This window comes from Austrofundulus limnaeus, unplaced genomic scaffold (genome assembly GCF_001266775.1).
Source record: "Austrofundulus limnaeus strain Quisiro unplaced genomic scaffold, Austrofundulus_limnaeus-1.0 Scaffold10, whole genome shotgun sequence".
Taxonomy (NCBI): Eukaryota; Metazoa; Chordata; class Actinopteri; order Cyprinodontiformes; family Rivulidae; genus Austrofundulus; species Austrofundulus limnaeus.
The window spans coordinates 3395116-3407557 of NW_013952412.1; the positions used below are offsets into that span (position 1 = coordinate 3395116).

The window sequence follows — 12442 nt, forward strand, 5'->3', positions numbered from 1 at the left end:
CCTAGTTGCATGACATTTATTAGAAATAAAGAATTCTGAGTTCTGGTGCATTTCTGCGTGCGGGGGTCATTGTGTTACCACTACGCAGCATCTAGTTTTTATCCCTTTTTGAACTCTCCTCACAGCCAGTTTAACCTATTTTCTCTAAATCGTGTAAGTAAATTTCCCCCTTTCACCTCCTCTTATGTGTTTTTCATCCACCAGCTTGTTTTTCTCTGGTGGTATTTCCTCTTAAACTGTCATTTCTCCAAGTACTATTTACTTTGCACTTACTCTTGACACACACACGCACGAGCACACAAAACAAAACAACAACCAAACTACTGTACTTTTATTCCAACCTGTCCATCACATTTCTGCTGACTTCTGTATCTTCACCTCCACCTGAGTCCTGCCTTTTGTCCTCCACTTCATTTTCATTTAAAGTGCCAATCTTCTTTCTCATTAAAATCAGTCGTATGCTCTTTTCTCATTTGCTTGTTTTTTTTTCCTGTTCTTCAGTTAAGTTTTATGCTTCATTTCTTTTCTACTCCAACTCCTTGTCTCACCTCTCTGCAATGTCGAGCAGGTTACCTCCTAACCGTTAACTGAATAAAAGAAAGTGCTAAATTTTATCCTTTTTAAACAGTCCACTTGTATTGTTTTCCCATCTTTCTATTCTCTTTGCTCCATTATTTTAATTTAGCAGGACGTCATCCATTATTATGTCACTAAAAAATCTAAAGTTACTTCCTTGTCCTTTCAGTATTTCTGTTCTGTGTTAAAGTAGCATTTAAATGACTTGCTAATTAGTTAGGATGACCAACATTGTAATTATGAGAGCGCTATCACATAATCAGAACCACAAACTGGAAAGTGCTAAAGGAAATTATGATTCTAACACTTAGCTGGTGAAATGCAGTGCAACACTTTGAGATATCACTTCCCTTAAGTACTTTTTTGATACATAATGTCTAGAATATCTTGATCAGTGCTTACTGTTGATGGTTGGATGTTTCAATGCTCTAATGAAAACCATCCCTAAAAGAGTTGTACAACTGAGAAATCCTGTGGACCTTCATGATATAGAAAAACAAATAGTGAAAGGACACAAMTGTAAAACTTTTTAAATGATCTTACATCAATGAAGATACAAAGGCCCATTTGTCTGAGTCTGAGCATGACAGTACAGGGCAGRATCAGGTTGTGCCAATTTTAAAATGAGAGTGCAGTGCACAAACCTGTGTTACACAGACAGACACACTTTAGAAAGACATGTGGTGCAAAAACCCAGAGCCACTGAGCTACATACGGCCTCTTGATCTCTTCACAGTAGGAGATTGGGTGTGTTTCATGTACAATGAAAAAACACAAACACCTCTGTTTCACACCATGAAGGAATTAAAGAGTGAGTCTTTACACATGTTTAGTGTCTTAATTTATGCAGAATCCTACACTTTAGAATCAAAGACAATTATTGAAGGTCATTTTATTATGACTGCATTTTGAATAAATGGGTAAGATGTTTTTTCATCGCCTAAAATTGCATATTTTTTATAAAAAACCTTTTTTTTTGCAGTTACGGAGGTAAGGACATGACATTTGTCATACTTCAGACATGATAGAAGACTGAAAAAAAATCTTTATTCTAAACTAAAAAATACTCCACAGGCAAGGAAGCCACAGTAAATGCAAAAAAAGAAAGAAGGAAAACTGACTTGCAAAAGAAAATGATCTGAAAAAAAAAAACACTGCTTAAGAACTGGAACTATAAATATCAGAAAGCTTGTGTGTGACTGACATCATAAATGTCTCACATTCCAAAAAACATCTGACTCATTTAGAAATAAAATAATGGTCTACACCACTCTAATTATTTGCTATGTAGAATATTTATGTAGCAAGTTGTTTGATTTGATTTGATTTATTTATTTAAGAGGAAAATATTATTAAAAATCAAGCCTGACTCAGCAYAATTGCTGTTTTACAGCAGGTTCCTGTTCTGCAGCACATAAAACACTCAGAATTACAGCATCACAATCACATCATTATACACCATAGACACAAAGACAAACAAGCATACCAAATTTCAAAAAGGCAGCATTTGCAAAATCGGACGTCTAAATATGAGCACAACAAAAAGTGTCCAGCAGATGGCAGACAAGATTCTTCTTAAAGGGCTGTAGTTTTGAAATGGACTTTATGTTTTGAGGAATGTCATTCCATGCTTTAGTATAAACAAAGAAGAAAGACCTCTGGCCGTAACAGTTTTTAAAAGTTGGTAATATCAGTTGTCCTTTTGTAACAGATCTAGTTGAATGACCACTTCCAGAATTTGATTTGGGCAGCAATGCACAGAGAGTTCCATAATTGGCACCTTGGAAGATCTGAAAATATAAATTAATACCACTATACAAAACATAATTCTGAAAAGTCAAGGCATCAGACAATGAAAGAACTGTACAGTGATGAGTCCAACCAGGAAGTATTTTTATGAATTTTGTAGGCCCTGTTGTAGAGCCTAACTATGGGTTCTAAGATTTCATTTGTTGTAAGAGACCAAACAGGTAAACAATATGACATGGTTGAGCGTATAATGGCATGAAGATAGATATTTGAAACAGAAGATGTCAGATTGGATCTAATTTTTGAATAAACATATAATTTCTGTTTCAACTTAGTGATAAAGACTTGTACATGATCACAATAAGTCAAATGAGAATCCAAAGTAATTCCAACATATTTATAGCTAGTGACAATATCAAGGGGTTTGTTTGTTATGTTGAAATGTCTCCTGGGTGAGGAAAAATACATGCACACAGTTTTTTAACATTAATTGACAAAAGATTATCTTGAAGCCAACCATGAAATGTCTGAADATCTGCTTGTAACTGACTATTAATAGATTCAATATTGAAATCAGACAAAAAAAGAACAGTATCATCAGCATACATTAACATATTTGAATACTTGAATATTTTTTGGAAGGTCATTTATGTATAATAGGAAAAGCAATGGGCCAAGTATGCTACCCTGCGGAACTCCCACGGAACAGGGCAGAGACCCGGACACAGAGCTTCCATGTTTCACAACCTGACACCTATCAGTCAAATAAGAGGAAAACACTTGTATTGCAGATGATGAAAGTTGAAAAGAAATTGATTTGAATTTATTTATTTATTTAACAGGAAAAGATTATTAAAAATCAAGCCTGACTCAGCATAATTACTGTTTTACGGCAGGTTCCTGTTCTGCAGCACATAAAACACTCAGAATTACAGCATCACAATCACATCATTATTATTACACCATAGACACAAAGACAAACAAGCATACCAATCAACTTCTGTAAGAGTATAATGATCAACTGTGTCAAACGCTTTATGAAAATCGATATGTACAGCACCAGTTACTTGACCTTTGTTCAAAGCAGCACGTATTTTTTCAGTGAATAAAATTAATGCAGACATGGTTGACCTTGACGTGCGGAAACCATGTTGGCTATTGCTTTGCATATTTTTAGCTTCTAGATGCTGAAGTAGTTGATTAAATAATGTTTTTTCGAGTAACTTAGAAAAAATAGGAAGAACAGAAATGGGCCGATAGTTTGAAACTTCTGTTGGATCACCAGATTTAAAAATGGGAGTAATCTGAGCAAACTTCCAGGCATCAGGGAAAATAGACTGCACAAYACATAAATTAAGCAAATGATGAAACAATGGTAAAAAAGTGTTGGCATGCATTTTCAAGAAATCTACATTTATCTTATATTTGTCAAATGCATGTGAGCCATTTAGAGATTGGAGTGTATTCAAAACAGCACTCTGTGAAATTTCAGAAAATGAAAATGTTCATGCTACATTTATATACAGGTCAAATTAAAGTGTATGTTTTGTAGGAAATAATTTTCAAATTAAGTCTTGTTCTTTTTTCTGATTGAAGTCACACTTTTTTTTTACATAATAAATGCCTAATGGTTTAGTTACTCAGCTTTTTATGATTTTACCAATTCTCCTATTTCACAGTTTTCATTTTCCTTATCAATGTTTCTACTTCCTTGCTGTACATTTCTTTCTACACAATACACTAGCAGTACTAATAAATGTGAACTAAAGTAACTTGTGTTACTTCAGAGAGGTTGCTGGAACAAATGCTTCAAGGCAGATTCTTACATCATTTCCTCTTTTTCCCCTTTGTGCACCGTTTTTTTAACTTGGTTGCTGTTGGTAACAAAATATATGAGAAGCCAAAGCTGATGTAATAATTACCAAGAGCTACCAACTTATCATTTCAGTTACAATACTTAAAATGTGTTACTTAAAGTGTGGACTTCTCTTCTTCAGATCTTATTTTACCCATTTATTTTCTTCCCTCTTCTGCTGAATGTTCAACATAGGCAGGTGTTGTTGTTGTTGTTTGTTTGTTTGTTTGTTTGTTTTGCGTTAGCTGGCAAAACCTAAAATCTGAATTGGATAAATTAGAAATGTACAGAGCCAGATGTAGAAATAAAATTAGAGGTCAAGGAAATTTGTTCTTTCAGATAAGTCAGCTGTGCTCATGGAATTACAATAACATTCCTTGTTCAGCAAACCATCACCAATTGTTTTGTTCCTAAATTGAAAGAAACTGTCTTTACAAATCTTTGCACACAGTTTATGTATACTGAGAGAAAGCTTTGATTTTATTTATCACACCTGGCATTTTCTTTTAAGCTTAAAAATAAGTGCATTCACAAAAGTTCTGCATAATATTTTTTATAACAAGGATCTTTTCTAATTTATTATAAAGCACATTTAAAACATAAAATACTTTACAACTATTCAAACAAGACAAAGTGAAAGGAACACATTGAACCATAATAATGCAATGGGTATAATCTTTATAAAAGATTTCTGAGAGATTCAAATACTAATAGAGAAATTTTCAATAGACGTGTGTTTCAAAAAAATAGAAAGCTACTGTGCCTTTTATGTTTCTACTCAACTCTGCAGTAAGTTTAAAATGACCATAAAATTCAAACAAACTGTTATAGACTAAACTAGAGCACCCAGAGAAAACTAACCCAGGCACTAGGGAAACATGCTAACTCCATACAGACTCTGCAGGCTGTTACATTTGTTGATCTGGTTGAAGCGTATCGGTTCCATCTGTTCTTGCCGTTTCCCAACAGAAGTAGCAGCRGCACCAACAAGTTTGTAATTTCTAACCTTTTAATGAACAAGCCTGGGGCATCGGTTTTCTTATTCCACAACTTTCTGTCATGATCTTTGTTCTGGATCACATAATTGTTTAATAATTTCTTCTCTGTGTTTTTATGATCTATTCTGCCGTGTGTGGCAGATGGGGGCAGAAGAACACAACCATTTAGTAGACCATAGCAAATATAATTTAAATGTTCTCTCCACCCTCTGATTAAACAAACTGTGTTGACAAGGTTTGACTTTTTTTTCCCTGCTCTCTCTGCCTGGACATTTGGAAGCACTAATGTTCCCCTTACATAAATGACAAAAAAATAAATAAAAACAAAATTAAAAATGCCGTTAGACATGTTTTTACATCTCTTCAAACAGCATTAATTAGAAAACATTTATATAAGACAGATAGTTTTAACAACATAGTTGTGCCATTTTGACAGCAACATTCAGATTTGGCTGCACTTCTGCTGACATACTAATAGGCAGGATGTTAGAATCTAAAGTTGTAAAAAGTAAGTGTTATGACAAAAACAGTAAATATGGATAAATGTTAGTTGTTCAAAGCAGTGAGTAACACGAGTAGCACTCATGTCACAAACATAGATAACACAGAGCACTCAGAAACTGTATACATAAAATTATTTAGAAAAGTTTTGAAATATGAGTAAAATAATTTTGTCACATGAATTTAGTCTGAGKTGTGCAAACAAAATACTTTGTCTGTGTTACATTTTGCTAGCAGAGTAGGGAATTGTCTACAAATAGAAACTACATCACACATTCTGCATTAGTAACTGAATGCATGTTTTTATGGTAATGTCCTTTGCAACCTATTGTTCTTCTCTGTAAATGAAAAGCTACAGTGGTGGCAAGCCAGCCTCAGCAGGTTTGCATATTTGACACACAATCCATTTTCTGAGAACCTTGCAAGATGTTCATTCAACACTGAGTTTTGTACAAATAACTGAATCTAAGTTAAGTTTAAAATCCAACATAGACATAATTAATAAATAAATAAATATGTTGAATCAACTTTAAATGTGGTTACGTTCTGTAATTTGATCTATTTCTAAAATGATGGATTATTGAYTTTCTGTCAGTTATCAGAAAACCTTATGTTTATTCAACAACAATCAAAGACTTTTAGTATTATTACAATGTTTGAATTTTTTTCTAACAAACATATCTTTGAGTTACTTAATAAAGGAAAGGGCTTTTTCCCTAAAAAATGTATTTCAAAATTTGAACTGGATTAGATTACTACTTCAATTATGTTTCCATGATGTTTTCAGCCAGAGAGACTTTAGGAGAGTACTAAAAACTGTGACTTGAAGTGGGGGTCTGATGTATTTTCCAGGCACATACACTCTAAAAATGAAATGTTGGATTTACTTAACCATGTTATTTTACCTGGTTCCACTTAACTGAGTTGAGTAAATTCAAAGCAACATACTCATGTTCTTTGGCTAAAAAACTGGTATATTGCTTTGAATTTACTCAACTCAGTTAAGTGGAACCAGGTAACATAACATGATTAAGTAAATCCAACATTTCATTTTTTACAGTGTAGTTCTATTCTGTTCCACAATCAAGTAACTATGTTACCTTCAGTCATTATGACAATGCTGCATCTTTTGTTCTACACCATATAATCCACTGTATTTACAGCTGTTTGTGAAGCGTGAACACTCACAACAATTTTCACAGTAGTGGTCGATCTTACTGCGATCTATAATGCTGCAATCTGTAATTACACAGCAGCACTTTTCTTCAGCCTTCCTCCTGTGTTCAGGTGCATTTCTGTCCACCTCAGACAGACGACGAGAGGCATTTTCTCCCATTCATGGACCAAGTGTGCTTGCCATAGCATAAGGATTTGATTATTTGTATCTGTAGAAGGGTTTGTACTTCGGTCTAAGCATGGTATTCACTTTCAAAAAAAAAAAGTGTTTTTATATTCAATTGCATTCACTTCAGAAACACATTTGGTGTCCAAAAGTGGATGCTGTGGATTTACATCAGTTATTTTTGTAACATAAAATGTAGTCTCTTACAGCTGTTCTGTCTCGTAGTGTGATATACTTTCTGATATTTTGGTATTTGCAATTTCTGAATCCCTTCTCTCTTACTAACATTTGGTAGTTTTCTTTGCTTCTGATATTTTTTTTTTCTCTGTTGACTTGCAGGCTGACTGGTACAACGCTGCCCTCACCAGTGATATCAAATAAGAACTGGCTTCGAATACATTTCACATCCGACAGCAATCACAGAAGACAAGGATTCAGTGCTCAATATCAAGGTATGTAATACTTATTTAGGCTGGCTTGTTTATTATTGACTCCCTTTTTTATTCACCCACACAGACAGATGGAGCACACTGCAGAAATGTAAAATGTTGTGCAAAATTCACTATATGAAAAAAAAATGCTGTTATTTTCTATCATTTGGAACCTAAATTCAACAAACATACAGACAAGACATTACAAAAACGTGAAAATATGTGTTGGTTGACAACAAATATTTTCATCATATGAAACAAGTGTCGCAATATCTGTTTATGACCAATCTAATATTTTGACAGTATTTGGTTTTGTTGTTTTTAGATTTTTGGAGCTTTGGTTTTTGTGTTGTTTTCAGTACTATTATTGCCACTAGATGCCTGTTCTTGCTTGCAGCTACTCATTTACCATGTCTTTCATTAGAAGTCAGCACACCACATATTGTTTACCATTCATCACCATCACTCTCAGCCTTTTTCAAAATGYCTGTTACCATTCATGTAGCTTGCCATTTTGTCAGTTTCTCTCGTTGTTTTGCGAACGWTTCCCTGGAAAGGTTTTGCATATGTGCTCCTAGATTCTGCATAGCTGCAACTGTGGGTTCTTTGTAGATGTCAGTCATCACAATAGACCATATCGTCATCCATGGTGTTTTTAAATGCATACTTTTAATTATAGCTAGCACATTTCCTTTATAGCCAAAAAGAAAGACTGTGACTTCCAAACATGTTTTTAATCTACAGGAAATGAATCTTTTTCACTACATGATTTTTTTGAAAAGAAATTATTTTTGAATTATCTTCAAATATGTTTTTATTTGCTTGTTTGTTGTGTTTTTTGGGATGCTTGCATTATACCTTGTTACTGCACAGAACTGTGTTCACCGAACATTACAATTTTAAAAGTGTCCTTAAGCCCATGCACTGATTTTTCACAACACAACTGTATCTGGAGGCTGCCTGAGGGCTTGAAGATTTCAACCATTTAATATTAAAGATCAACCTTGTTGCTCACTCATGCATAAAAATTCTCCAGATTCTCCTAATTCCTCTGTTGAATCATAGTGTTATGGTAAAATCATGTTCTTTGCAGTTCAGTAATTAAAAATAAATATGGTTTTGAGTTTTAGAACTATTTGCCAAAAACAGACATTTACCGGGCGGTAAACTGCTCCTGACTTTTTACCTTTGAAATATTGGGTTTTTGTAGGAATGCTCTTTTTAAACCTAGGCATTTCACTAAGCTGTTCTCTTTCAACAAGTAGTTTTATGGTGTTCTGTCAGCTTTTGTTTTCTTGCATTGTCACACATTGTTGTGAAAGATGTTGAAAAAAATTATAAGTAAAAAAAAATTCCTAAATAATATCAACACTTTGCTCCTTTACAATATTTTCAGAAAACTACTGGCCTTGAAATTTAAATAGAAATTCAGTAATTTGTCACAAAGTCTCTAAACAATACAGGAATCGAGCTATTATGTAGTTGTTTTCCCTTTGGTAAATTAAGTACTTGTTACAAAATTAGTCGCCTTTTTTTTCTTTTTTGATCAATTTTCCAAATAAGTTTAAAGAAAGGAGAAAGTATAAACCAAGCAAAATGAGATGGCTGGAAAGCAATAATAAAATGTGTCCTGGTAATGAGTCTTGTTGCAGCCTTTCAAATCAGCTACAAACAGCATTAAAAGCCTCAAATTTATTCATAGAATTGATTTCCCTGGAAATGTTTCCCTGGAAATGTTTACAGTAATAGTACTGTACAAGAATTATTGTACTATATTATTATAGAGGATAGAAATAAATTTGTTACTCCAATGACATTCTAATACATGACATTTTTGTTTATATATTTTTAACAATACAAAAAGTAATGTTTAAATATCGATGCAAGTTCATGATTAGTGTGTGCACAGGAGATCATTTGTGAGGCATTATTTCAACACAATTTGCAAGCATGGACAAGTTAGGGGTACATGGTCCATGAATACCTGTGTATGTATCTGCTGCAATGACAAGTATTTATTGAGAGCTAAATTATTTGACTGGATTTGCTCGACTTTTCATGTCATCTAATGGACAGGTTGTGCAGCACAAGGATGCACGTTAGTTTCCATGCAGTGGTTCAGACTTAATTGGAGGTGTGAAAACAAAACAAGGCGAATCAAACCCTGACTGTCTTTTGTTTTGCATAACTCACCTCTTTTCTGGATTCCATTCCTTTATGCTGTCCAACTTTCTCCATCTTCCCCAGGTACGGGTTTGTTGCACTTGCCATCGGTACTTCTCTTTTGCGCTCTGTGTGTGTGTGTAAAAAAGGGATGGTTTTTTTTTATGCCAAGTCGGTCTCTCAGTGGAATGTAGTGTGGTTGTAACACAGATTTCTCCCCTTATCCTCTGCAGTGCTGCCACTTAGGATAAAAAAGATGGAATAAATTTTAATGTTGCTTGTTTCAGTTGCTCTTCTCCCCTTTCCCCGCCTATTTCCTTCCACCCACATTTCTGTGTTTTTTTTGTAATTTCCTCTTTTACCTGTTTTGTTAAAAAAAAGTAAAAATCATAGCTGTCTCATTTCATTGTATGTTTGATTTGAACCAAGATTAAACTACACATGCAGATGACACACAGCAAATGGGATCACCTCTGAAACAAATGCACTTTAGAGGAAGATGTACAGCAATTAAAGTTTCATCAAGTATAATTTATAATTAAATGAATAACCTTCTTCTCTTCTCATCTCCGCAGTGAAGAAAGCTATAGAGCTGAAGTCCAGAGGCGTAAAAATGATGCCCAGTAAGGACTCCAGTCACAAAAATGCTGTCTGTAAGTACACGTTGATGTGCATATTRCATGTGTGGTGGTAAATAGTGTGTTGTTGTGCCATTTAGAAGTTCTAAATGAAAGTTAAAACGCRGCCAGCAATGCACCAGAGCATGGACTGTGTACAGAAGGACACACAAGGTGCATTCATCTTTGATGTGCAGCTGAGATTTCATCAATCTTTTAGTGATGTTGGCCTTCTTTGAAATGAGAATTTGAACCACTTTCTTTCATTCCCCTCCATCCTCCTTTTCATCAAATTTATGAAATTAGATCCCTTGCCAACAATAAATAAATAAATAAATAAATAAATAAATAAATAAATAAATAAATAAATAAATAAATAAATTTCAAACTGTTCAGTTCCTACACTAACACATAAACACCCAAAGCATTGTAAACACACTTTTAATGTATCCTTTGAATACTCTTCATTTATCAATAAATGTTACTTTTTAAAATTTAACAATGTAAAATCACCCATAGTATATCAAATTTATTTTAATGAATATGTATTAAAGCTGTTAAAGTTTTGTGCATTAAAATACCAAAGGGAAATTACCAGAAGAGAGAAAAAAAAAGTAAAAATCTACTACATAATACTCTTGTTTCTTTAAACTGTTTGGTAATTTGTGTTTTTATTTTACTTACTTTTTTGTGCTGTTTATTTTTCTCAATTTCATCTTTCATGCAAGTGTCAGGTCCCTATTGTCACATGCATCTCTGCTGACTGATGTTTCAGGCGAATCTAGCCTCAACAGTTAACTTCATAAAGGGGTCTCATGTACTAATAAGTAAAAAGAGCATCAACTTTTGAATTTCAAAACAAAGTTGTTCATGAAAACTTTACCTTTTGTACCACCTGAACTTAATGACTCAGTGCACGAACCACAACTCCAACAGCTCAAGATATTTAAAAAGTTGCAAATTTTGCTTTTAATTTATTGCCTTTTGGTGATCAGTTCATCTTCCACTTATCTACACATACTTGGCAAAGTTCCTTATCAGTGACATAAAGCATTTTGCAAAGTGAAACTGCAATGCTAACTAAAAATAATCACATTTTGCACAATAAGTTAGACAACACTCATACTCTAAACACATTGTGGTACTATTGTCTCATTGTTAAACATTTAAAACTCGGTTCACACTAGCATAAATGTTTTCTCAACAAATGTTTTAAGACTTTTCAAGACTAATATATTTTGTTTAAATCTTCTAAGTCAGGACCCTTTTAAAATGTTTTTTTCTTTATTATTTTCTAAGTGTTTGTGGTAAACCTTTTACACATGAACTTATTTTCAGCTTTGTTATGTTTATAAATTTGATGACTCATCCTATTAGGCTTTTCTTGTAACCAAGACTTTTTCAGTCTTTTTTTCTAGCAGACACGAGAGACAAGTTGTCAGTTAGAACTGAGTTTGTTTATTTTCTGAACTAATAAACAGCTAAACAATGTCCAGATCATCTGATAAAAATTTGAATTATCACAAAAGCCGGAAATCATTTCTTATCCATTTCTTAGTATTTAATAGAACTTAGTGATAAAATTCTCATTAATATTTTGGCAGCTTTCTTTTAATGCTCGATAAAATGTGTTTGTGTGTGGATGTAGAAATCATACAGTGATATGAAAAAGTTTGGGCAGCCTTGTTAATTTTCCTGATTTAAATTTATAAATCATTGATTGTTTGGATAAAAACATCAGTTAAATATATCATATTGGGGACAAACAAAGTGATATTTGAGAAGTGAAATGAAGTTGATATGATTTACAGAAAGTGTGCAATAATTGGTTAAACAAAATTAGGTAGGTGCATAAATTTGGGCAGCAAAAAAAACCCTTAACTCAATATTTAGTAGATCCTCCTTTACCATAAATAACAGCCTCTAAACACTTACTACAGCTTCCAATGAGAGTCTGGATTGTGGCTGAAGGTATTTTAGACCAGTGGTTCCCAAAGTTGGGGTCAGGACCCAAAGTTGGGTCCTGAAAAGATTTTCGGAATTAATTACATTTTTGCTTTAGTCACTTAGTCATACAAAGGAGTGAGGTTAGTGTATTTAAAATGGATAAATGTAGGATAAAAAATATTGTTACTATGCCCATATTTAGTTGAACTGATGCAAATGTTTATCATCCAAAAAATAGCTGGGGGCACAGGTCTCTGCTACTG

The 12442-nt window shown here is 33.5% G+C and overlaps 1 protein-coding gene across 1 annotated transcript in view; it reads left to right on the forward strand.

Annotated features, from left to right (window-relative positions):
* LOC106513169 (CUB and sushi domain-containing protein 1) overlaps positions 1-12442 on the forward strand; it is a gene marked incomplete in the record, with an annotated part of 415244 nt that overhangs the window by 241822 nt on the left and 160980 nt on the right. Inside the window, 3 exon segments of the mRNA XM_014001862.1 lie at positions 7361-7473; positions 10191-10268; positions 12316-12319. Of these exon segments, the coding sequence (XP_013857316.1) occupies positions 7361-7473; positions 10191-10268; positions 12316-12319 (195 nt within the window).